Below are 25,375 nucleotides of genomic sequence, written 5' to 3'. Positions count from 1 at the left end.
GTGAGTATGGCACATCAAACACTATAAAAGAGTGAAAATTGAAGGAATCAAGATGGAAATAACATCAAGAGTGTGGATGAAAATAATCATTACAAATAGCTGGGCATCTTTCAGGCTGACAATATCAAGTACACAGAAGTCAAGAAAAAAGTTAGAAATGAATATCATGAGAATAAAGATGATCTTATATGTCCAAACTCAGTGGAGGAAATACTATCAAGGCAATTATCACCTGGGCAATTCCAGGCACTGGAACAGCAGACTGCACTTAAGCAGAACTAAAAGCTCTGGATAGGAAGACTAGAAAAATAATGAAAATGAATCATGCTTTTCAAACTCCAAATAACATTGACAGAGTGTACTTTACCAAGGAAAATGGGTGGGCATAGAATGCTGCAAATACATCAGACAGTTTAAAAATAAAAAAGGACATTAGAAGAATATCTGAAGGACAGGGAAGAGGACGCATTAAAGCTAGTATACCAGGACGGCTTAGTAAATATGGCCTACAAGAAGTACTAAATGAAGAACAGAAAAGAGAGATGGGAAGACGAAGCAGGCATAGCCAATACATTAAAAAAATAGAAGGCTAAACAGATCATAACAAGACTTGGCAACAGCTAAGAGCAGAAAAGCTGAAAAAAAGGATAGGGGGGCTATTTCTGACTGCACAAAACAACTCCTTAAGAATAAATACATACAAAGCCAGAATTGAGACAGTGACAGATACAATAGTAATAGGCATTCTGGTGCAATCCCAAAACAATTGGAGCACCACTTGAACGCTATCGGCATTGACAAATTCACCATTAGCCAATTGCAAAAGGCAGCTTTACTTGGAACAGCTTACATCCCGGACAACATCTGTATAACCATCAAACATCCACATCTGCCTATCCCAGATCCTTGGGAAGGACTCAATAGGTAGACAAAAAATATCAGATCCAGTCTAAACATCTGGTTGACTGAAATGAAACAATAATGTCAGATGGCTGGAGTCCAAAACTTCATTTGGAAGTATGCCCATTTGGTCAGGGGGAAAAAAATCTGTAAGAATACAGATAGTCCTCAGTTTATGACCACCAAGGAGCCCCAAATTTATGTTGCTAAGTGAGACATTTGTTAAGTGAGTTTTGCCCCATTTTACCTTTCTTCCCACAGTTATTAAATGAATCACTGCAGTTGTTAAGTTAGTAACACGGTTAAGTGAATATGGCTTTCCCATTGACTTTGCTTGCTATAAGGTCATAAAAATGGATCACATGATCCCTGGGACACTGCCACTGCCATAAATATGAGTCATTTGCCAAGCGGCTGAATTTTGATCATATGACAACAGGAACACTGCACTGGCCATAAGGGTGAAAAACAGTCATAAGTCACTTTTTTCAGTGCTGTTATAACTTCGAAGTCACTAAATAAAATGTCGTTAAGTTGTGGACTACTTCTATGTGCAATGAAGCATTTATGATGGAACTAAAATTGGGGCAAACAGAATTAGGATTTGATTAGGACAGTTGGGTTCCTCACTGCAACCATTTTATAAAAGAACCAATGCCTTCCCAACAGATATTATTGGGAGTCCAGCTCATGAAGCTGTAATTCACAGAACTTTTTGCGGAGAATAAGTAGCTAAATCTCAAGCTCTACTGTATATCCTGTTTACTAAAAGATTAATGTAATTACAGAAGATAGGGTTCAGAACATGGCAGAGGGATAGAGACATAAAGCAAAGTTGTATATTTTGGAAAGAGAAACATTTCATATACTAATATTAGTAGGGAAAACATGTTATGCACTAAAAGGGTCCCCTTGATTATTTTATTCAAACGACCAATCTCATTCACATTTATAAGCCTTTATCCTAACTTATTAGAACTAATTTATAATCAGCCCAACTTCAGGGACTCAAGATTTGATGGTTGCCATGTATGTGGATTTATGATACACAAGGTGTAACTTTCACTTTCTAATATCATTCCCAAACCTACGGGTCAAAAACCAAGCGGGTGATGTATTCCTTGGGCATTCGAGGCAGCTGATGTGAAAAAACATTCTGTAGCCCAACCAGCCACATGAGGATCTCCTTGTTCGATTTTTGAGAAAGTGAGTTGCCAATGACATGAAATTCTATGATTCCACGCCGTTCCTCTAGACGGGCTGTCTCATCTCGGGCTGCATTTGCTGACAAGAGACTGGTCTGCAAGTAAAAGAAACATTCTGATTTTAAAAAAAAAGAATTAAAGACAATATGTAAAATATATAGTCAAAGGTAGATTAAGACATTTATTGGTGTAGGGGAGGTTTCATCCTCTATATAGATTACTTTCATCCTTCTAAATCTATACAGATAACTTAAATTTGAAAAATTGTTAAAATCTTTAAAATTAAAAGCTTCATTTAGCAGACTTAATTATGATATTTGAGCTCATCATAAAAAAGCAAAAAACATTTTTAATAAGATCCTAGCATAGAGGCTGGAAAAAATATGGATCAGGCAATACATTCTGTAATTTGCACAATACAATATACGGGACAGCTATTAAAACTAATTTTGCAGTGTTTTATGATGCAAATAAAAATGGGGACAATCAGCTGACTATACCTCAGGCCCCAACATGGCTGCTGGATCAGTAATAGTAAGCATCACTTCATTAACAAGCTCCATTGGAATATCACCTAAGACACGAATTCTCTTTGCATCCTCAAGGGTCAAACTTTCTGGAAGTTTCCTTTTCTCACCTGTGTGGAAGGAAAAAAAAAACTATAGTACACAAAAATATCAAAACTAAATGTAATGCATATGAGAGGTGAAGCCATAATTTATAGAAATCACCCTTAGATACTAGCCTGGGTTTGGCCTCATATTTTTAAGTCTTCGGACTTTAATGTTTTGCTCTTTTAAAATAAAAAAAAAATAATAAAAATTTATTCCAAGTTTAACAGAACATTTTAAGAAAAAGGGAACTTTAATAAAATTCATTCAAATGATGAGGGTTTTTATACTAAGCTTTTCTTTCAGACATTTTGATTTTTGCTTTACATTCCCTTGCTGCTCATAAAGATTTTACCTGGCACAGAATCCAGTGAGCTCCCATCCAGATTAATAGATGCCAAAGATGAGCTGCAACTTAGAGATCTGTTGAACAAAGGAGTGCTAGCTGCAGGAACAGTACTGATAGCTACACAAGAAAAAGGAACAGCAATAGTATATGCATTAAAATATGAAGGCTTTATGACTTAGGGATGCTGATGAGATTGTTCAGCTCCTTAAACTTCTGCACACAAAAGCTTATTTCATTTTTATCCCATCCCTTCTGCAAGAAACTCAGGATAGCACACATGAATTTATCCCATGAGGTGCTTGCAACAATCTTATTGTGAATTGATGAAGATCCTGGGATCAAGCTTATTTTATTTGTATAAATAAACCCATCTCACCTAAGTGACTGGATAGCTCACAACAGTCAAAACACCAATGTAATAAAAACAAGTTAAACATCAATCTAATAAAAACAAGTTAACACACAACATATAAAACACTGATAACTACTTTAAAACTAATTATGGTCAGTGGGCTAAGTCCAGTCTTGTACAAGCTCAAGAAAGCCATTATAAAACCTCCCCACCATTCCAGACTCCCAAACATGGTGACAGAGCCCTATCTTCAGGCTCAATTTAACTTTTGATTGGAAATTTCATCAAAATCTCCCTTCCCCAACTTGGCGATCCACCCTACAACTCTAAATTTTTCCAGTGATAAAATCACTATCTACTACCAAAGGAAGCAACCTTTGAAAAAAATGTGTTAACTATAATAATGAATTTCTACCAGGGAACTTGTCTACTCTCCTATCTCAATTGATTGATCTTTTTTAGGAATGGCAGGGTTTCTCCAGGCTTGAATTCAAAATGGCTAAAAGCAGTTTCCTGGATGGTGAGATGTTTTCCTGCACTCTAAACAACCTGATTTGCAGTGATTTGGTTTTTTTAAAATGCCTGCTCTCTATGCAAAAGAAGACTAGTGAAACTGAAGCATTCTTGAAATCTCATTCGCAAAACTGTCTAACTTTGCTTTAGTAAGAAGGAAACTTGCAGGAATTGAACCATTGCCATAAATATGATTACTGTTCCTGTATGTTAAACCTCATCGGAGGAGAAGGGACATAAAACAATGTAGCTCAACAACCAAATACTTCGGGGTAGAGGCTGTTTTACATGCAAAAGACTCTACTTCAAACTTCCATATCACCAGAGCTGAGGAGTATCTCTGGCTGTCATATCAGACAATGCCTGTCAATCAGAGCAGGCTTTACTAAGGCAGACAAACGAGCATTTCAATTTACTATACGGTAGTTTGAAACCCTTTACAGCTATACCAACAAGAACCACATTAGTTAAAAGGAATATTACATACCTGATCGGGGTACAAGTGGAGCCCCTTCAGTTGCAGGCACAGTGAAGTCAGCTTCCCAGATTGGGGAGCTCTCCCCATAGATTTCTTCCTCCAGCATTGACAAAAATCTGGAGATAAATTGGAAAGAAATTGGATCAGAAATCCAATCTAATTAATGTCAACTTATTGGCGTTCAAATCCCACTTTATTATTAAAAACAAGTCAGTACTTATTCATACAGTAAACAGAACTGAACCCAACTGAATGGTGCTTAATTCACTATCTCAAATCTTACTTTAGAAACCAGCAGTAGGTAGGTTTTGTAAGCTACAATGCCTCTTCTTTCTCTCCACTAAAAAGTGCAGGTAAGCATACTCTATTTTATATAGCTGGCTTGCAAAAAAAAAAAAAAAAAGACTAAAATGCACATTGCAATCTTGGGCTCTTATATGACAGGAACATGATATTTGAAGTATTTCAGATGATGTTGAATCACAATTCCCAGTAGCCATAATTAAAATGACCAATGATGAGAAATGCTGGGAGCTTTAGTTCAGCAAGAGCTGTAAGGTCACTGGTTTCTCACCTGTTACATATACAGACAGAACACACATACACACACACAAAACCAATCTTTGCTTTATGGAAGCCCTTCAAAGCTAATCTAATTGAATAAAAGCTAGCTAATAGAGATAATAAAATAAAACAAAATGGATCCATAAAGATGATTAACTCTACGACTACTGCATATACTTTCCCCGCCAACCTAAAATAACACAGCCTTGACACAAGTTTACCATCTCAAAAAGAACTAGGCTTCACCATTTAAAAAAATCCTTTTTTATATTCCCTTTCTACTCAGTCTCTTATCATTTTCTGAATGTTTGCCTTACTTGGGGAAGTGAGTGAGAATGAGGGTTCTTTTCTCTGGCACCAGCTTATCTTTCTCCACTCGGAATTTCTCAAGCAGCTGCCTGCGAGTAACCGTGAAAGTGGACTTGAGGAGATTGCGCCCAAAGACCTGGGTGGTCTCATAACGTGGAAGACTGTCACAGCTCTGGGGAACATGGCAATAACACAACCACCTGGAAAAGTATGAGGTGTGAGTAGTAAGAGAGAAAAGCAAGCAGGAATCTAAGGCACCGAGGAGTGTGTTTAGGATTCCAGAAAGCCTTTAGCTGACTTGTACTTGATACAAAACAAAGACTAGTTTGAGGTAAGAAAGCTGAGGGCAGAGATCCAGAAGAGTATAATATGACTGCATAACTGATAATATCCACTGGGGACTGTTGGGAGTAGATTTAAACAGCAAGTAGTCCTCAATTTACAACCACAATTGAGCCCAAAATTTCTGCTGCTAAGTCAGACAGTTGTTAAGTGAATTTTGCCCCCTTTTACTTTTCTTGCCACACTTGCCAAGTGAATCACTGCAATTGTTAAGTTTGTAACACGGTTGTTGTGACTTTGGCTTTCCCCATTGACTTTGCTTGAAATTAAGTCATAAAAGGTGGTCACCTGACATTGGGACATTGCAACCATCATAAATATGAGTCAGTTGCCAAGTGTCTGAATTTTGAAAACATGACCATGGGGATGCTGCAATGGTTATAAGTGTGAAAATGTTCATGTCACTTTTTTCAAGCGATCATAGACGCTTGGCAACTGACTCATATTTATGATGACTGCAATAGTCCAAGGTTATATGACCACTTTTTGCAAAGTCAGTGGGGGACTATTGTTACGTAACTTTCTAGGTTTTCCTGAACCACAACTCCCAATAAATTCTTGTGCTTGAACAAAATCAGAATGTTCCTTGCCTCTATATTACACAAAGAAAATAGTTTCTAAAGTTTGAAGATTTTTTTTCCTCCTAGGGAAAAAATAACTGTGTTCTGTATTTGCTAAAAGCCGTCTCTCTAATCACCATTATATATATGTTGGACAAAAACTAGATCCGTAAAAGAAATGGTGGAAAGAAATATAACAACTCCCTTTGTTCTCCCCTCTGCCTTGTTTGCTAGGCTCACCGTGTGTAGTTGACTTTGTATGTTGCCACATCATCATTTTGGGAGCGTTGGCGGAACTGGGATGGCGTTTCTAACTTCCAATAGTTTAGGCAAAGAAGAAACATTTTAGAAAGCTCAAACATGGTCTGTCGCTCCTTAGGGGGCAAATGGCTGAACTTGTATTGTACAAAGTTTAAGACACCCTGGGAAGAGAAATCAGAAATAGCAGATATTTTTAGCAGTAGGAAAAAATTATTACAGCTCATCAATTTGCATTTATCTTCTATTTTTATTGATTATGTTTTTTAAGAGTCTGGGTTTTTCATTCATGTCAACTGAGATTGAAAGGCTAGATGCTTTCCTCATGATGCCTGTTTTTCTGCCCAAGGCAACAGGAATCAGACTTGACTTGAATATTAGGATAACATCTTACATCTGCAAAAATACAGCATCTTACCTGCTCAATGTTTGGCTTCTCAAAGGGGGGGCTTCCAAGAGAGCCCTCGACAACTGGACGGCTCATCTGTAGAATGCATTTTCTTAGAAGCTTCAGAGAAAGAAAAGCAAATCCAATCTCAATATCACATTTTATTTCCAGAGGCTGTTTTATAATCTGATTCATCTGAAATGTCTAAGGCAGTGGCTTAGAAAGAAGTGATATGCCTACCAAACTCCAATTATCATGTGAGTAGTTTAAAGCCAACCATTGCCTGCATCAATGAAACAAGCAAAAAGGGAGTAAAATTTTAAAAAGTCAAGGGGGAGAACCCAGGGGAAAGTAAATAAAAAAAAACTTAAGGAAATATAAAGCTCATTCTAATATAGTTCTATGGGAAGGCCAAAAATTCCAGAAAAAAATCCAGTGCCTTATTTTTCTATAGAAAAAAATTACATCCCTCCTTACTGTCTATAGAGTTGAGTTCCTTGACTTTCAAAAATGTGTTTAAGTATCAATAGATTTTAATACCTTTTTTGCTTATGTAATATAAGATGGATGTTATTGCTATTAAATGGTAAAAAGTTCTATATAATAGAACATACTTAAAACACACAGTGAGTGTGCTCTCCCCCCCCTCAAATATTTCAGGTCAATTCTTGATATGTTCTATATTATTATTATTACTACTACTACTACTACTACTACTACTACTACTACTACTACTACTACTACTATTACTATTCTCAGTCATCCAGGTCATAGTTATCCCAAAGGTGCTTTTTCACAAGGCAACAGGACTTTCTTGCTTTTCTTTGAAGATGTTTTGCTTCTTATCCAGGAAGCTTCTTCAGCTGAAGAAGCTTTTTGGATGAGAAGTGAAACATCTTCAAGGAAAAACAAGAAAGTCTTCACAAGTTGCCTTGTGAAAAAACACCTTTGGAAAAATTAGACCAAAAATAAATCAAAATGAGTTGTCCACAATCAAGTCAGGTCAAAGGTAGGCATAGAAACTACTATTAAAAAAATAATCATCTGGCCCAAATTCAAAGTACCTCCAGCACACTAGACAAGCAGATCACATTAGCAAGGCACTTCATAATACTGATCTGCATAATAATGGCATAACAATGAAAAACAGCTGATTTAGGATAAGTTGACCTCAGATAGGCTTCTATCCCAAAGATGCACTCTAGAATCCTATCTCACCTTGAACAAGTAGAAATAAACTTGTTTGGTATCTGTGTCTTCCTCTTTATGCACAGACATGAAGAGGTTCTCCACATCTACCACCATCCCCAGAAGACGGTTGATCTCTTCCTCAGAGACATTCTCCAGATGAGAGACATGGTCAGCTAAAAGCAGGTAAGAAAATCAGATCAAGCTTTGAATTTCATATCTTTAAACTAGGAACCTTGTTGGAATACAAATGAGGTTCACTGTCCATGAATATTTCTCTTTGTCTAGAGACAGTGATATAACTGTCTTTGTCTAGAGACAGTGATAGAAAACGGACAAAAAACAACAACAGTTGATTGCCCTGGTGACTGTGGTCAATCATAAAATGGCTACATAAATATTGCTCATGATATTACAGGTTATCTTTTTTTTCTTCGTGGAAAAGTGCATACAATTTTATCTAAAGCAATAAACTGCACCTATCCACCATTTCTATTTTTAAGAATGCTTACTGGAATTTTATGTGAAGCACAAAGGTATTTTTGAAAATAAAGACACTGGTGTTTTATAGCTTCCCAATTTCCCATTACAGTCAGGAGTCTTGTTCTCTTAATTAATCAGAATTTTATGTCAAAATCAGTTCTTAGCTTATGATTCTGGCTTAGGCTAATCACCTCCTTTTTTTATCCAACTTGGAAGATTATTGAAAGGAGAAAAAAATTGAGAGTAAATATGTGTGTGTGTGTGTGTGTGTGTGTGTGTGTGTGTGTGTGTGTGTGTGTATTGGCTCAATTGTTGATGAAGATTGTTATAAAAAGCATTTAAATTATTCTTAAAAAGCCTCCCCCCCAAAAAATTAACATGACAAGACCATCTGATGTCACACACAAGGTAAGGAGGCTTTAATTTTACTTAAAAGAAAATAATGAGTGATCTAAACTGCTTCTTCTCTAAAATAGGTATAAAAACAAAATCAGACATATGTAGAATTCCACTGTCCCCAAAAGCCCCGTGCTATTGTCTACTATGAATTCTCTTTCTCATTTTTTTACCCTTGTGTTTAGTCCTCAGTGACCACCAATTGATTTTCCACTGCTCCTAAAGTAGTATTTTTCAAGAAATAAACAGTATAGGAGGGCAAACAATTTTTTAAAAAAAAAACTATAGCTAGAAAGTCATAAAAAATGACTTAACACAATCCAATCAATTCAAGTTTATCGCTACAAACTTTTCAAAATTACAGCCTAAAGTTTATGTAGCTGGAGAACAGTAAACTAATATTTTACTGCATAGGAAGATCTAATAGCCAACTAGAACTGCTGCCACCAGTGTCAAGGGAACTGACAAGAGAACACTGCTTGTGAAAGAAGCAATCCATTCAAAGACATCTTTGGAAGTCCCTATCAGGCCCAACCCTGAACGAAATATATGGGAATAGCCAATGTCAAATTAAGATTTTGCAATCTGGAAAAAAGTTTCCTACTCCTTTCACTTCCCTGCTAATAGCTCTGTATTATGGTTCTAGCAGAGAATCTTTCATCTGGCTAGCAATGTTTTACAGCAGTGCTTCTCAACTGGCTGTAAACTGTCAGATGCCTGGATTTCAAATCCTAGATTTCTCTAGTCAGTATGATGCACATCTGTGCTAATGGTAGTAGACCCAATTTTGAAATCCTCCTGCTAACCGTATATTTCAGTCTCAGTGAGAGAAGACTGTGGTGGAGGTGGTAAGTAACTCTGTAGTTACCTAGTGTGTGTCCACAACTACGGCAGGGTTCACTGAGATTGGTGACTGTTTGTTGCAAATCCATGCGGGGAGCTGTGGGAGGATTTGGGTTCTTCCAGCCATTGCACTTGCAAGAGTCATTAGCCTGCAGAGATAGGAGAAAAAACAGAGACAGAATTTAAACTACTGAACATATAAAGCAAAGACAAAGGTTAATATTTTCATTGTCCAAGCCACCCGTGGCTTTTGGAGGTGTATTCTAAAAATTAGGAGATTTGTGGGTTTTAATCAAATGAAATTTTATCTTTCTAACAGTCAGTGACCAACAAAAACTAATAATAGTATTAGAGTTATTCTCATTTAGCAACCACAATTAGAACCAACAATTTAATCATTAAGCAAAGCAGTTGCTAAGTGAGACTATAAATATGCTTATGATCTTACTTCAAGTTTCCTTTCCTTTAGACACCAGGAAACACAATAAATGTAAGTTTAGTTGCAAATTTACTTTTTCATTGCTGTCTTAACAGTGAATGATGACTAAATGAGGTAGTCACTAAACAAGGACTGCCTCTATGAACAATTTAGCTTCCCAACTATGCAAAATATCTAAAAATTATATAAAATTATATATAGGAGATTTATATATACATGTATGTATAAATATTATAAAATTTGGATTGCTAACAAAGAATTAAGGGAGAATGGGATAGCTATTTCGAGTTTCTTAACTCTCTTCAGCCACACTTACCCTTCTGAGATTCGAGCCTGGGCTGTGTGCATGTTATTAAGACTACAAAACTGTAATACAGCACTGGTTCTCAATCTTTTTGAATCCATGAGAAAAATACTGAATATAGCCCTATTTCTATAGTATATTAGAAAATTATTAATTTTATATAGAACATGTGATACAAGGAAGGTTTGAGGGGAAATTATACAATTTTTAAAATAACTGCATTGTATCAAATTATATAGAATATACATAATACAATAAAAATATTTTTAAAAGTAACGTGACAAAAGTCTTGTGGCACAATAGTAACAAGCCCATGGCACACCTATGTGCTACTTAAGAACCACTATAGTACAGTATAACACACGTGTGATACAAAACATCAATATATAAAAAACTATAGAATATTAGAATTAGTAACCCAAACTACAAAATTCCTGTACAAGTAATCCTCAACTTACGACCACTATTGAGCGGCAAACTTCTGTTATCAAGTGAGACATTTTGCCACTTTTCTTGCCACAGTTGTTATGTGAAGCACTGCATTTGTTAAGTTAATAACACAGTTGTTAAGTTAATCTGGTTTCCCCATTGATTTTGCTTGTCAAAAGGTTTCAAAAAGTGATCATATGACCTTGGGACACAGCAATGGTCCTAAGTATGAACCAATTATCAAGCATGTGAATTTTGATCACATGATCATGGTAATGCTACAAAGATCATAAGAGTGAAAAACAGCCATACGTTAGTGCCACTGTAACTTTGAATAGTCACTGAATGAACTATTGTATGTCAAGGACTACCTGTATTACTAAAATCTGTGTGAACTCTGAAACTAATATTAGATCTTAAACCTTAAAATATTCATACTACAGGATTAAATGATGTGATATAAATATCACAAAAGCAATAGCAGTAAAAATTAAAATGTATGATAACTAAAATAATCAACACTGATAGGAGTACAGTTAGTTAGTCCTCCTTACAACCACTGCATTTAGTGACCATTCAAAGTTACAACTGCACTGAAGAAAGTGACTTATGACCCTTTTTCACACTTTTGACAGTTGCAGTACCTCCATGGTCACGTAATCAAAATTCAGATGCTCAACTGGCATGTATTTATGATAGCTGCAATTCCTGAGAGCATGTGATCACTTTCTGCAATCCTCTGACAGGCAAATTCAATGGGGAAGCCAGATTCACTTAACAACCATGTTACTAACTAAACAACTGCACTGATTCACTTAACAATTGTGGCAAGAAAGATAGTACAATGGGGCAAAACATACTTAACAACTGTCTTGCTTAGCACAAAACCTTTGGCTCAATTGTCGTTGCAAGTTAAGAACTATTTGCATACCGATATTGCCTTTATCTGACTTCCTGACAGTGAATTCTGGGGGTTTAGTTTTTTGAACTATACAAAACATGGAAGCATTATATATGGAGGAAATATAATTTAAGAATAGTAAGAAAACAAACGTGAACCCAACAGCATTGTAAGTACAGTTGGTACATAAGACACTTAACAAATCTCTATGAATGACGGCTACAGCAGAACATATTTAACTTTTATAGAATTACATAGATATTTATATTCCATGCATGGGCTTAAACTGATGTAATTAATATAGTTAAATAAAAATACATTAAAATAGATATGTTCCTTCCCTATATATAATTTCTCATTTCTAATACTTCTAAAAATCACACTTGTTTTAATAATTCTGACTTAAGTCCCCATCAGCCCCAGCTATCTAAGACAATGATTTGAAAGAGTTGTCTTCCAATAATATATGGAGAGATCACAATTTTTCTCCCTTAGTATATCTTTATGTGCTGCCTCATGAAGCTACTTTATAAAGTAAATCTATGTTGAATGTTCATTATTCCAGCATGATAGCAGGAAACGTTTCTCAAAGGTCTTTGATTGTTTTATTTTTCATTTTATTAAAAAAAATAATAAATTGCTTTCAACATAAAAAGACTATAGAGAAATACTTAAACAATAATCCTATAAAAACTAAATTAAAAACAGAATACAATTAAGACACATCAGAGAATAAAACAAATTGCAATCAAAGCCACTAAAAGCCAAACACAACAAAAATGTTTCAAGAATTTGCTTAATATTAAAAAAAGAGGGGTCTAATCTGAACATCATACTGAGTAAATTTTGTACCCAGAATGCAGTCCTAGAAAAAAATTGTCCCATATTCCCATTAGCTTTGCTTGGTGATGAAGCTTATAATAAGATCTCTGAAGAAAAATATAAACTCTATGCAAGTTCATACTGAAAGAGGAACAGGCACTTTTCCTGGCTCCTATCTTGGGGCTTTTTTAAAAGCAAAAGTTACTGAGGGTTACTTAGGACTAAAAAGCAATCAAATGTTCTTATAAATCTGTATTAAAATATGGCAGGAACAGGTATAAAGTGGCCTACTCAACATGCACAATACTGCAATATTATATGCAACAAGTGACTGAAGTAAAGATGACTATCGCTTACATTTACTTTTTCTCCTTCCTTTTCCAAGCTTAAACATTCAGAATTCTCAGCCAAGGACTTCCTTCTCTGGCATTGTCAGGATTTGAATTCCAGGCACAGGACCTAACCCCATTTGGCTACGATGAGATCAGTGAAGGCACCCAGTGTTGCTCTGAATACTGAAACCCTATGGTTCTAATCCATCATATGCACTTTGGGATGTTATTATAAGCATACAGGTGAATTGCCATTTAATAACTGACTCATTTAACAACTGTTTGCAGTTACACACAACAATGATGAAAAAATAATTTTATAACCAAACCTCACATTTATAACCTTTGCAAGTCTGTAAAAATTGAAGTAAGACAATAAGCCCAGTTGTTTCATTTAGCAATTTGCTTGACAGTTGAGTTGCAAGTCTCAATTATGCTTGCTAAACAAGGATTATCTCTACACTACACTGTTAGCACAACAGTAAAAACATCCACATCTGGGGGCATACAATTGTATTATTACAAGGGCTACTTTGCAGCAATAAATTGTCCCAGCACAAAGGATTTATGTCTCACTTCTGATAAAACAGAAATTGATTTCTATTTCATTTCCCACATATACTCTTGCTCTCATAATACTATCATTGATAAAATGGTTGAATGTGATATTTCTTGAGGTGGAAAAAATGCATGCAATTTCATATCCTGTTAACATCCTATTTGACTCTGCTAATGGTTGTTCCTACTGTATACATTCAGTCACCCTCTCTGTGTATTGTTATATATACAACAGAGATGCACAACGCTACTGTGCAAATCAGAAAAAGCTGCAGCTTCTTTAAGGGGATGGTGAGAGGTGTGTATGTCCAGCCATGCCCCCTCCAAGGCACCACACTCTGCAAATTGCCTTATAATCTACCCTGATAAAAGTTTTTTCCTAATCACACAGAAGTGATTTTTAAAAAATGCATTTTAAAAATGCACTTAATATATTTGGGGCAAATAAGGTAATAATATGGTCTAAAACTTAGGATATCAGGTTGCAAACCCTGTGGCAATTAATATCATGATAACTCTAAACTCTATGAAGAATAGATTTTCTCTCTTTTAGACAAATAAATGTATTTTCATAAAGTAGATGTTTCCCAGGAAGCATTTGATGGATGTGATTAAAATCAATATGTTGATTTAAATTTTAAATTGATGAGGTATAGCTAAATAAAAGATTATATGCCTTGCATGTAAAAATTTGCATGCTTTTAACTTCTACCACTGTTGGTCGTTAGAATAGGTGCAAAAGACCTGTCTAGATTTTGGAGAGCCACCTAGTGCCCATCACAGTAGCCGAACAGGCCAAAAGAATCACCAATTTGTAGAGCAACTCCTTGTAATCCCAAAGCCGCCTACTGAGATGGGCCCAGAGCATAGGATAGTTCCCCAAATAAAATCCTGAACCCATGAACTGGCAGACAATGCGGTATGGTTTTTAAGTTTACAGCATCTTGTCCGGGAGAATATCCAACGATAGCTGGTCCACACACCCGAAGGAACTCCCAAACTCTTTTGTCTCCTCCAGGCCCCCGTACCTTGCATGCTGAAAATACTCCCAGCTTTTCCAGCTTTTTTGCCCGCGGGAAGCTCCGCGCGTGCGCCTTGCGCTGGCTCGCGCGCTGCTGCTGACTTAATCCTGGACGGACCGGGTCGCTGGTGCTTCCTCCAGCTCCGCTTCCACCTACTACCGGCGGTGCTGTAACGGTAGAGGAGGTAGCGGAGGAAGGAGCGTTAGTCTGCGGGATCCGGGTAGCTTGCGAGACCTCTATCTCCGCCATGATGCCTAAGACCCTGCAAGACGGCGTGGGCGCGTGGCTACCACTGAGCATGTTCAGAAATTGGGAGGGGGCCTTTGTCCATTGTGTTGAGCGCTGTTGCGCATGCTCCCTGATATCAGTTGCATGCTGGGGAATGTATTTCTAGATTGTTAATGGAGAGAAGGCTGCTGTCCATTCGGAAAGCTAATATTGTATTTTTTTAAAAAAAGGCAAATGCAATTTTCTAGCCATGAATATAGATACAGCGAAGAGTGAAAAATATGTAAAAAATATTTGATTTCTGTCATAATTTGCAAATTTTAGAAAATCTGTTTCAAATGAACGTCTCACCCATTCGTAAAACGAAATGAATGCTAGCAAGGATAGACCTTTGTAGGATATGAGTATTTAAAGTTTATATAATGCACTATCAGTAATTTTCATGTGCATTTCAGTTTTGCTTTAAATTAGCATTATTTGTACATTGTACCTCAGATTTCCAAACAGTAAAGCATGAGTTCTCTTAACTTTGGGTCATGACCCTCAAGCAATTTGGGAGGGGTGTATTTGTGGAGTTGTAGGGTTGTTGTTTTTTTAATATAAAAACTGATCAAATTTTTCCTGGGAAAGTAAAGGCATAGGAAGCCTTAACAAAGCAGAGGTATTTCTGAGAAATGACCAGTTTGTGTTATGTGGGTAATTTTCAACAAAGTATTTGTTGAATGCTATGACAAAGCTAAAGATGATCAATCTATTGGTTAAACTAAAATGTGTGTCAGAAAATATGGTGCAAGTTACCAATCTTTTATTTTTATTTTTCTCTCCAGTCTTAACTTTCATTGAATCAGATAAATTCATGAGGAAATGATTGCAAAAGCGTTTAATCGTTTTAAGGAGTCATGGTAAACAAAGTTACAAAACCCCTGCAAAACCAAATGTTAAATTTAGAAAGTTACCAGTATTTATGTAAGCTGATATGTGCAATAACAATGATTCAATTATGTTCAACACTTGATTTATAAAAATTTATTTTTAGCTCATACACAACTGAAGCTTTGTATTGAAGAGATTGATGTAGAGTTTTAAATACAAATATGCATAAGACAAAAATTGCCTTGGACACTAGCTCAGAAACAAAACCCCTTTTGCATTACCAATATTGGTAATGTTGTATATATGAAAATATTTATCATTGCTCCCCTCCCCAGTTTGAATACAGTCTACCAACCTGTTTTGCTGATACATCCAATATCCTGATAGGGTTACAATAGCATAATATTACTCATAAAAATGGTCATTTTATATATTTAACAGGCTGAATTAATGCATTACATCTAACATGTAAATAATAGGTTAATGTAGATTTGGCATACCAAAAGCCCAATGCAACCTAGGAATGATAAAGGACTAATTGGTATGTTATTAAAAAGATACTGATTTGTTAAATGCTAGAAACTAGAATACAAAAGAGGAAAATCAAGTTTCTATTGTTCTTCAAAAACATTCATAATTACAAATTTGGTTAAGACAAAGCTTAAAGGCTATGGGTTTCTCTCAATCTATCATTAATACTACAGCTTCAATTCACGGTTGCCTGTAGGTTTCCGTAACATAGTCTTTTACCGGCTTGTATGTCATTTCTGAACCAAACTTTAAATAAAAAATGTTGTGCATAATAATTCTGCAACTCATTCCTATTTTATGTAACCTCCCCTGGCTACAGCTTCTACTTTTCTTAGGGCAGAACACTATCAGCTGAAGGAGCGTGGAATAACCAAGGAGCTTGAAATCACCCAGCAGATGTTATGGAAGACATATTTTGTCTTGGAAACGGATGTCCTTCTTCCAGGGAGCTCTGAGCAAATGCAAGAGTATAAATCCTGAAGATAAAAGCCAGAATGGAAGAGGGACCAAGGTTTTGAAAGCACACATTGTCCACCTACAAAGATGTAGAAGAGTGCCATTGTTCATCTGTATTAAAAAGACTTCTTTAAAAAAAACAAATCTATTGTTTGTTCAGAAGAGAAATGGCCTCTGCTGTGTTCCCCTCCCCCACTCTATGAGGGGAAAAAAATGGGGGGGGGGGGGAGAAAGATCCTGGCAGCTGGTCTTGTAAGTGCAATTGATTCAGACACATTCCAACTGGAGCTGCCAGACAAGAATCCTTAGTGGCTGCAACATTGCCCCTTGCTAGATTGGGTACTCTCCTGAAGGCTGATGTTTAGATTCTTGCCTGCTGTTCCTGTTGTATTCTGTGGTTCATTTCTGGGAAGTTTCTTTGCTGAAGGGAAAGAGGAGGGTATATTTAGGAGCTTGGTTCTTAAATTCATTCCACAGGAAAAATTAAAAGCACAAAAGGGGGAGGAGAGATTTATTGAGATCACTAGTTCTTTCCTGGCTAATCCTGCCCAATATACCTGTTGTAATTCAATGGAAGATGAACATTCACAAAATACACTTTAGGTAGATGTGCTCCTACGCCAATCATTCTCCCCCAGCCTCTGGACCTTCTTATTCCATAGTTCACAAGCTTCTCGTGTTTCCCTTTTACCTTGACTCAGTCTGTCATTGAACCCATTCTTTTTACCCCCACCTTTCTATTCATTTCTGTTCTCTGCCTTATCTCTATTTCCCTCTTGCAAGTTTCTGTGTGCATTTGTAGAGCCTATGCTCTTACCCAGCACCAGAAAGGTCCTCTTTTGCTTAGGCCTGCAACTTATCACAAATTTATTTTGTTAAAATTCTGCAGAGTGTTTGGGAACTTAGATTACTATCCTTGAAAAAGTTTGCTTGGTGTAGCCCAGGGATTCTCAACCTTGGCAACTTTAAGACTTGCTTTGCTGGCTGAGGAATTCTGGGAGTTGAAGTCCACAAGTCTTAAAGTTGCCAAGGTTGAGAACCCCTGGTGTAGCCCATGACAGCAATTGGAGAAGATACCCTCCTCAAGCTGCCTTTCTCCTCCCCTTGACTAACCTATTGCCACAAAAGCCTCATTCACATTCATTGCTGTCTTCGCTGATGTTTCCATAAACAGCAAGCTGTTGTCATCTGCATAGATCTGGGCTTCCTGTAAGCAATCATGTCAGCAATGTCAGAATTTTCAAAGCGATGCATTTAACCTTTGTAAGCTTGGTACACTTCTAGTTAGACCATATCAATGCCATTAAAAAAATATGATGAAAAACTCTAGCCATACTCTAGGCACTACAAGACAGATAAAATATAGAACTATTGACCACGCATGTTAATGTGTTATGATATAATATGCTTGATTATTCCTGGAATTAGGTTGACTGAGATAATTACTGAACACGAGACAAACAAATGGTTCCATTTCATTTTTCAACAGTCTTTACAACAAATACAAGCCAAGATGGGCCAATGTTGTTCTTTGCTTGATCTACAGTTCTTTGCTATTTTTCAATAGTGTGTCTTATTTTATTGGTTGGAATTAAGGAAATCAGGTTTAAACCCACTTCAGCTGAAAACCTGGAAGAAGGGTGCCATTGTAAGCTTATAATCTTTCCAAATTGAAGGGAGGAGAAGAAAATGATCAGTTATACTCAAGTGATTCCAGGGACAACAAAGGGGGTTCAAGCTAAAAGATGTTCATGCCTAATTTAATAAATTTATGATTACATACACCAACTGAGGAATAAAATATATAAAATAAGTAAAGGATATATTGCTAAATCTAGCAGCTTTACACATGTTAGCTGCAGTAGTCCAAAGTACGTTACTATTACCCTCGGACTGTAAATATGTAAATATGACAACAAATAAACTGTTTAAAAAAGACCATTTCTTTCAGATTAGTGGATTAACACTTTTCATAATGTTATCTTTTTTGGTATTTTGAAATGCTTTGTTGATTGCTGAAAACACATTTAAGAATCATGGCTAAAAACAGCACATCAAATTTTATCAATAAACCTGTTCAGGAAAGAGTAGCAAATTCATAGCAAAAATGAAATATAACTAAGGGCTTTCCTGATTCATAGCTTAGATCATTTTCTAATTAAAACATTTTGTTGAGGAATTATCCTGATAAGGCACCTCTTATAGTCCTTATGCAAAGAGTGAAATTTGAAAAGGATACAATTGGTCTGGACAGAAGCAGAACCATCTTATGATTCTTAAGGTATTTATTATTCATGTAGAAAAAGCATCAAAAACACTACAGAAGGAAAAACTACTATTTCCCAATAGAAAAAAACCTCACTTACCTGGAAGTCAACAGCTCGTTTGCTGGTCAGGTCAGCCTTGTTCCCTGCCAGGGCAATGACAATGCTAGCACTAGCTTGCCTTTGCAGTTCCTTCACCCAATTCTTGGCACGCACAAAGGTGTCCTATGAAGAGCAAGCACAGCTCCATAATTCTCACCTCCTGGAATTCTAACATATATATGCCTCCTGCTCCGAGGTAGGTGATACCTCATACAATGTATTTTCCAGTGGTGGGGCTCCTCCTTACTTGGACTTGGGGACATCTTTAAGCAGTATACCAGGTATGAGAAAGTAAAGTAGGCCTCACAGAATGGATTTCCTCCCCCCATTTATCCAGGAGCAAAACTTACTGAAGTACAATGGTAAGAGAAACTAGGAACTGCAGGTCAGCATCTGAAGGGCTGCAGATTTCCTATACCAGTAGTGAACCATGATTCTTAGTTCATGTATATTAATATAAACACTGAATTCTGGTTTACCCTTCTAGTCACAAGAGAGGAGACAGGGTATGTGTACAGAAGTAATTCAAGATTTAGTACATGTGGATGATTTCAATGCTTGGGATTTTGTTTATGAAAAATATCAAATTACTAGATTTTAACTTCAAATATGTAGCAAAGCTTAGAAGTTCTGAGACTTATATCCACAGGAGAGAAGGAAGTTGAGAATATCAAAAATCCAACAGCTCAAACTGACCTAGGTATATTTTCCAATATGGAATGCTTAAAACTTTTAAAATTAAAAATGGCCAAACTCATGTGAAAATACTGATATCTTTTCAGATATGGCAGTTTTGTGAAATTTGGACTATTTTCATTTTTAACAGAAATTCTGTATGTCAACAGATGACCAGTCAATAGATTTATAGACATTAAGACATCTGTGGCTATTTTATTTAAAGTACCTAGTTACAGCAGTTTTAACTGAGGCTTAGTTCTTACTGAGGTCATTAAGTGATGTCAATGCTACATCACTTCATGCTGCAGTTTAGAGCTCTAGCCTGCCTTCTCCTTCACTGTATCTTTAAATATTGTACAGAGAGAATCTGTACAATAAGCTGTCTGAAATTGTACTGCTCTGAAATGTAACACTGTGCAAACTAGGCCCAATATTACAATGAAATGGCAAGAAATTCAAACTATTCTGCATCAGCGGTTCCCTCCTAAAATGCCATTCATTCAGTGGATACATTCATATATGCCAGAGATATCATATCCTCAAGGAGAATAAAGCCAGAAAAGAAACACTATTGACCATGTGGGATAATTTTGGACCCAATCTATAAAAGCCTTACCATATTAGTGATGTCATAAACAACTATGGCAGCTTGTGCCCCTCGATAATACATGGGGGCCAGGCTGTGGTAGCGCTCCTGTCCAGCTGTATCCCAGATTTCAAACTTGACTGTGGTATCATCTAAGCAAATGGTCTGGGTGAGGAAAGCAGCTGGAATACAGAAGGATTAAAGCATAGTCAGAACAGAAATTCAGGGGTGGCTATATTTTACATAGAAGCAAGAGCTTTTTTCACCTGTAAAGCATCCAATTCTCCACTAGAGTTTGTATTGACCCAATAATTATCCACCCGCTGCATTACTTGAAAGTTTCTTCCCAGTGACATAGATGGAAGACATTTTCTCTCACTGACATAGTTGAAACATAACTGTGCTAATGGAGAACAGTGGGTACACCTTTTGAATTTTCAATATTTCTGCCTAAATATGACCTAAAATATATTTGACTCTCCACAGAAATCCTAAAACTAAAGAAAACCCAGTTAAACAAATGACTCAAAAACCATCATGCAGTATTTGCTTATTGAGAAAAATGATCCAAAGAACACTGATCCCAGTGTAAAGTTAAAATAAATTAACCTACAACAAACTGAAATAACAAATTGTGATTAGAGAGAAGTGGCCTAATTGTAAAATATTTTGGGATTTCACTGTGAAGATTATAATGTTAGCTGAGTGGGAGAGCAGCTTAGTGTGGGGGACCTTTTCCTGCAGACAGAGATTTGGATTGAGTATCAATTCATACGTGAGTTTTGATTATGTAGCTGGCTTACACCAACGATGTAAAAGACCACATGAAGTCCATCATATATACTTTCCAAATAAAACTGACAAATTAAACATATCAACTTGACAATGGAAGGTGTGTTCTGGTGGCTACCTCCAAAGCTTTTAATTCTTTTTCTAAGACCAAACAGATCCATAATATAAGTATTTATCTGAAAAGTTGCAACATTTGGCAGTCCAGAATTACCAAACCAATGTGAAGTGATTAACTAAATACTGTTTGAGGTGCTTGCTAAGTGCTTTATTACTCCCATTTTTTTTCTCATTTATCTCTCTCATTCAAATCATGAGGTGGGGAAGAAAGCAGACTAACTTAGCATGTTAGTGTGTCTGAAGCTAAATTAATCACATTTTTCTTGCAGCATCAGGCAAGTGGGATTTACAAACGTAATGTTTGAGACACAAATTTTAGATCAATTCCATCATCTCAGTATGTACAGAATGCAGATTCCTAGCCGTATGAAAATAGGTTCTTAGGCAACCATTACTCTCTTAAGATTCTTCACTTCTACGTAGTCAAACAGACCTTACTGAAAGGCTGGATAAACTTGCTCTGTTAAACTTGTGTACAGAATTGTTAAGGTATACAATGTGCCTGGCACTTGTCACAGGAACATTTTAAAAAAGAACAGAAATGATGTAGCTATTGGCCTCAAGCCAGATATGATACTTTAACAAAGCAAGGTTTCTGCATGGCCATGTATTTGTAATGTCTTTTTTATTTTTATTCTTCCCATTTGAATTGGAACCACAGCTAAAAAAAATCTCAGAGACTTAGGAAATCACGCCTAACATGTTATTAACTTATATTTATTTTTATTTTATTACATTGTACTGGTATTTGTTGTAAACCATCCAGAATTTCTTCAATTACGCCAGGGGTAAATTCAATAAATAAATAATCCTAATCTCAGCATTTCCTGGAGATAACTCTATCATCCTCCAATTTGCTCCATTCAGAAAATATATTAATAAGGAAACTCTTCTGAAAAATCATTTGGACCCAGGCTTTCAATCTTACCAACATTTCATACTAAGTATCATAAGAAAATTTATCTAACATCTGTCCACTATTGTGTAGTCACAATGGATTGCTGTAGGCATAATCCACTGAATAATAATTTACCAACTAGATTTGTCTCCCAACTTCCAGAATTCCCAGCAATCACAACTTTCTGTTAGAGAATTCTGGGAGTTGTAGTCCAATGCTAGATGATTTAAAGACAGATGGAAGATATCAGCAGGAATTAACAATGGTGTCCATCCCCAAGAATTATCTATACAGGTTAGTTTAGAAAGAATTCCTTAATGACAAATACTTGTTAACTATCATACTACACTAATTTTTGAATTTTCTGAACTGCTTTATGCATGATTGTGACTCTTACCTCCAATTGTGCTCTCCTGATACTCGTGAAACTGTCCTTTTACAAAGCGCAAGACAAGGCTTGATTTCCCAACAGCTGACTCTCCCAGGAGCACCAATTTGAACTGACAGATCTTATTGCCTAGAGTTGGCCCATTAGGACGTCGAGCTGCCATGGCCTACAACAATGGCACAAGTTCCAGTAGAAAAAATGGGACTGTCAGCAAACAATGCTGCAATTGAAAGAAAAATATTTCAGCCAGAGGAAGAGACAGGTTTCTTTTTTTACAGCACCTGAAGTATTCAATTCAAACAGCCAGTTTGAATCATCATCTGTTTAAAAATCCTTGAGCAAATAAGTTGGTTATTAAAATGGAAAGAATATTGTAGTTTTTTGCTTCAGAAGAGACTTGCAGCAACAAACAGAAAATGAAAAGGATTTTGCAAGTTAGAGAAGTATAAAAATTAAATGACTGTTAAATAGTTTGCCATTTTAGTACACCTTCAGCATTACACAAATACTAATTTGGGGTTATAGCCAAGTTAAATGAACTACAAATCAAGAAGCTTCGTCATTATTTTTACCATAAGGTCAGGAATTGGCCATAATCAAGCTAATTCCTTAACTCCTTTCAGCTGTTTGAAGCAGCCTCACAGGGCTAATATTGATTAACCATGCAGAATTGAAGTAAGGTTTGAAAAAAATTGTGTTACAAGCTTTGACCAGTATGACACTATGATATTGAACTGGTTTTTAGATTAAAAGTTTAACATTTTACAGTTTATAGCAAGGGGCCTTCAAACTTGGCCCTTTTATGACTTGTGGATTTCAACTCCCAGAATTCCTCAGCCAGCATGCCCAAGTCATAAAAGGGGCAAGTTTGAAGACCCCTGGTTTATAGCATTTTTCAAGATAATAGTTCAGAATTGAAATGGTAATGGTCAGTGCAATTAGCACAAATAAAGAAACCCGAGTATCAGGAAAATGGCTTAATTACTATGTTTGAAAGAATCAAGTTTTCAGCAAGAAGCATTAAGCTTTAAGATACAGTATAATTAAATAACTCTAATAAGTTGATTATGTATGAAAAGAACTGCATAAACACTTAATGAATAAATGTTACCTGAGGAAAATATGTAACACAGGGTTCTTGAAATAACCAACTTTAATGTGTTTAAACAATAGGTTGCAGACTTGACATAATGGAACAGGTATATAACTAATAAAATGAAGTTATTTTATTTTGCTGATATATACTAAGGTCATTTCTTGCAGGAGCTTTTCCAACCTTATATCCCTAGCTATTGAATTACAGTCCTCATCATCCATAACCATTTTGGCCAAACTACATTTTGAGGAGTTCTGGTTGAGGAAAGCCATTTTGTAAGAACTCTATTAGATACTATCAGAAACAAGACTATGATTTTTCACACTATCCCAAGCTTTCTTATGAACTTCTGGCATAACTCAAATATTTTATAAAGCAACTATTACTAGCCAATTGCCAGGAATCAATAATCACTAGAAGGCACCTATACATACATACATACACACACACACACACACACATTCATATATACATATACATACATACATACATACATACATACATACATATATATGTTAAAGATAGAAAGCATATACCAACCTCCTTAAGATGGAGTACACACACAGTTCAAGATCAGAATGAAACACTGTAAGAGCCAGAGAATGCTATACAAAATTGGCACCTTTATTATGTGGCATAAAACCTATCAAAATGATTGCATGCATGAATGCTGTATCTAAATTACAGATGCTAACATTAAATATAAATAAGTCCTGTTAAAAGGAAAAAGGAAGCACTCCCAGTAAGGAATGTCACACCCACCATAATCAGCACCATCCCTTGTTATCACCATAGCTTTGTTTAAATATCAGCGATTATATTGTTTAGTTCTCAGGTCAAGGACTCGTTCCAGTTCGTAATATTCTTCAAAGCAAAGCACCAGGACCTTGTCAACAAGTCCTAAACTCAGCGCAGCCTTTCGTAACCAAAGCAGACGCCACTCTAATTCCAACAGTGTGATTTAATCGCCTCCAGGAAGCCAAGAATTTCTCACGTCCTCGTCTACCAGCAACAGGTAGTGAAGGATATACTGCCTCAGATCATGGAAGTTTAATTTGGCTTGCCAGGCTAAGAAACCCCATTTCCAAGCTACTCTTATGTGTGACGGAGGGGAAATTAAAGGGCTTCCTCAAGAATTTAAAACTGAAAGGAAAGCGTTAGGGATTGATTTCCGTCTTTCCCGAGCAAAACCGTACGCTTACCCGCTCCCGCCTGCGGGACCGCCGCGGAAAACAGCCTACCGCCTTCCAGAATCCCGTTTTGCCCAATTCCAAATCTCAAACGCCGCCACTTCCGCCCTCGGCTTCTTTTCAGCTTCTTCCGCTTCCTCAGAAGTTGCCTATTTCTACTTCCTCTCCATGACAGGCCGTCTCATTGGCAAATCAACAAAAAAGCATTCGAAGCTCTGCCTTTTCACTCCGAGCAGGTGATGTCATTTGAGAGGGAGAGAAAAATGATCGCAAAGCGGGCGCGGCCATGAGTAAGGGGCATTAAACAGCGGGGCATTATCGCCGATTTGAAACTTATGCCTGTGGCGGAAGCGCAGGAAACCTCCAGAAACGGCGTTAAAAAACTCCTATTACATTCGACTTTAATGGCTGGAGATCATAGAAGTCGTACTATATCCAAATATAATGCTACAGAATAGAGCCCCTGGTTGGAGAGAGTGGCCAATGTGGAAACTATTATTCCCTTATCTTCTTGTATTGCATATCGGGGGAAGGTGGAAGAGAATTTAAAGCAAAAATTAATAACAGTAAATATTTTGTGTCTGACATTTCCTAATTAAGATATGTTGATGTTTGTTATTATCTTAAACT

General features: G+C 36.5%; 2 protein-coding genes and 1 long non-coding RNA gene across 5 annotated transcripts in view; 1 reads left to right on the top strand and 2 right to left on the bottom strand.

Annotated features, from left to right (window-relative positions):
* The window catches only part of LOC120303564, a 29,473-nt gene extending 16,361 nt beyond the window's left edge, over nucleotides 1-13,112 (top strand). The window contains exons 2-4 of the long non-coding RNA XR_005555502.1: nucleotides 7,001-7,086; nucleotides 8,104-8,203; nucleotides 13,020-13,112. This is a non-coding gene — a long non-coding RNA (uncharacterized LOC120303564). The remainder of the gene's footprint in view (nucleotides 1-7,000; nucleotides 7,087-8,103; nucleotides 8,204-13,019) is intronic.
* Nucleotides 1-15,498, bottom strand: part of KAT2A (lysine acetyltransferase 2A) — a 28,614-nt gene extending 13,116 nt beyond the window's left edge. The window contains exons 1-10 of one of the 2 annotated variants that reach the window (XM_039333311.1): nucleotides 14,553-15,498; nucleotides 9,765-9,888; nucleotides 8,048-8,193; nucleotides 6,860-6,949; nucleotides 6,424-6,605; nucleotides 5,290-5,481; nucleotides 4,418-4,524; nucleotides 3,072-3,182; nucleotides 2,606-2,742; nucleotides 1,992-2,200 (exon numbers count right to left, since the gene is read on the bottom strand). In XM_039333311.1, the coding sequence (XP_039189245.1) occupies nucleotides 1,992-2,200; nucleotides 2,606-2,742; nucleotides 3,072-3,182; nucleotides 4,418-4,524; nucleotides 5,290-5,481; nucleotides 6,424-6,605; nucleotides 6,860-6,949; nucleotides 8,048-8,193; nucleotides 9,765-9,888; nucleotides 14,553-14,846 (1,592 nt within the window). In that variant the 5' untranslated portion in view covers nucleotides 14,847-15,498. Of the gene's footprint in view, nucleotides 1-1,991; nucleotides 2,201-2,605; nucleotides 2,743-3,071; nucleotides 3,183-4,417; nucleotides 4,525-5,289; nucleotides 5,482-6,423; nucleotides 6,606-6,859; nucleotides 6,950-8,047; nucleotides 8,194-9,764; nucleotides 9,889-12,991; nucleotides 13,121-14,552 lie in introns of those variants that run through there. The other variant, XM_039333312.1, reaches the window with a different exon arrangement.
* A 282-nt stretch (nucleotides 15,499-15,780) lies between these two features.
* On the bottom strand, nucleotides 15,781-24,894 carry LOC120303563 (ras-related protein Rab-5C). 2 transcript variants are annotated; one of them, XM_039333316.1, is made up of 6 exons: nucleotides 24,758-24,894; nucleotides 22,469-22,679; nucleotides 20,295-20,446; nucleotides 19,001-19,123; nucleotides 17,748-17,841; nucleotides 15,781-17,055 (listed from the first exon to the last, which is right to left on the bottom strand). In XM_039333316.1, exons 2-6 carry the CDS (start codon nucleotides 22,620-22,622, stop codon nucleotides 16,940-16,942), a joined length of 639 nt encoding a protein of 212 aa, XP_039189250.1. In that variant the 5' UTR covers nucleotides 22,623-22,679; nucleotides 24,758-24,894; the 3' UTR covers nucleotides 15,781-16,939. The 2 variants fall into 2 exon arrangements, with proteins under 2 accessions (XP_039189250.1, XP_039189251.1); XM_039333317.1 differs by lacking the exon at nucleotides 24,758-24,894 and adding an exon at nucleotides 24,318-24,745.
* Nucleotides 24,895-25,375: the final 481 nt, after the last annotated feature.

This window comes from Crotalus tigris, unplaced genomic scaffold (genome assembly GCF_016545835.1).
Source record: "Crotalus tigris isolate CLP2741 ecotype Arizona unplaced genomic scaffold, ASM1654583v1 scf7180000024472.5447098, whole genome shotgun sequence".
Classification (NCBI taxonomy): Eukaryota; Metazoa; Chordata; class Lepidosauria; order Squamata; family Viperidae; genus Crotalus; species Crotalus tigris.
Note: the sequence above shows the minus strand (reverse complement) of the source record. Positions and strands in the feature narration are given on the sequence as shown.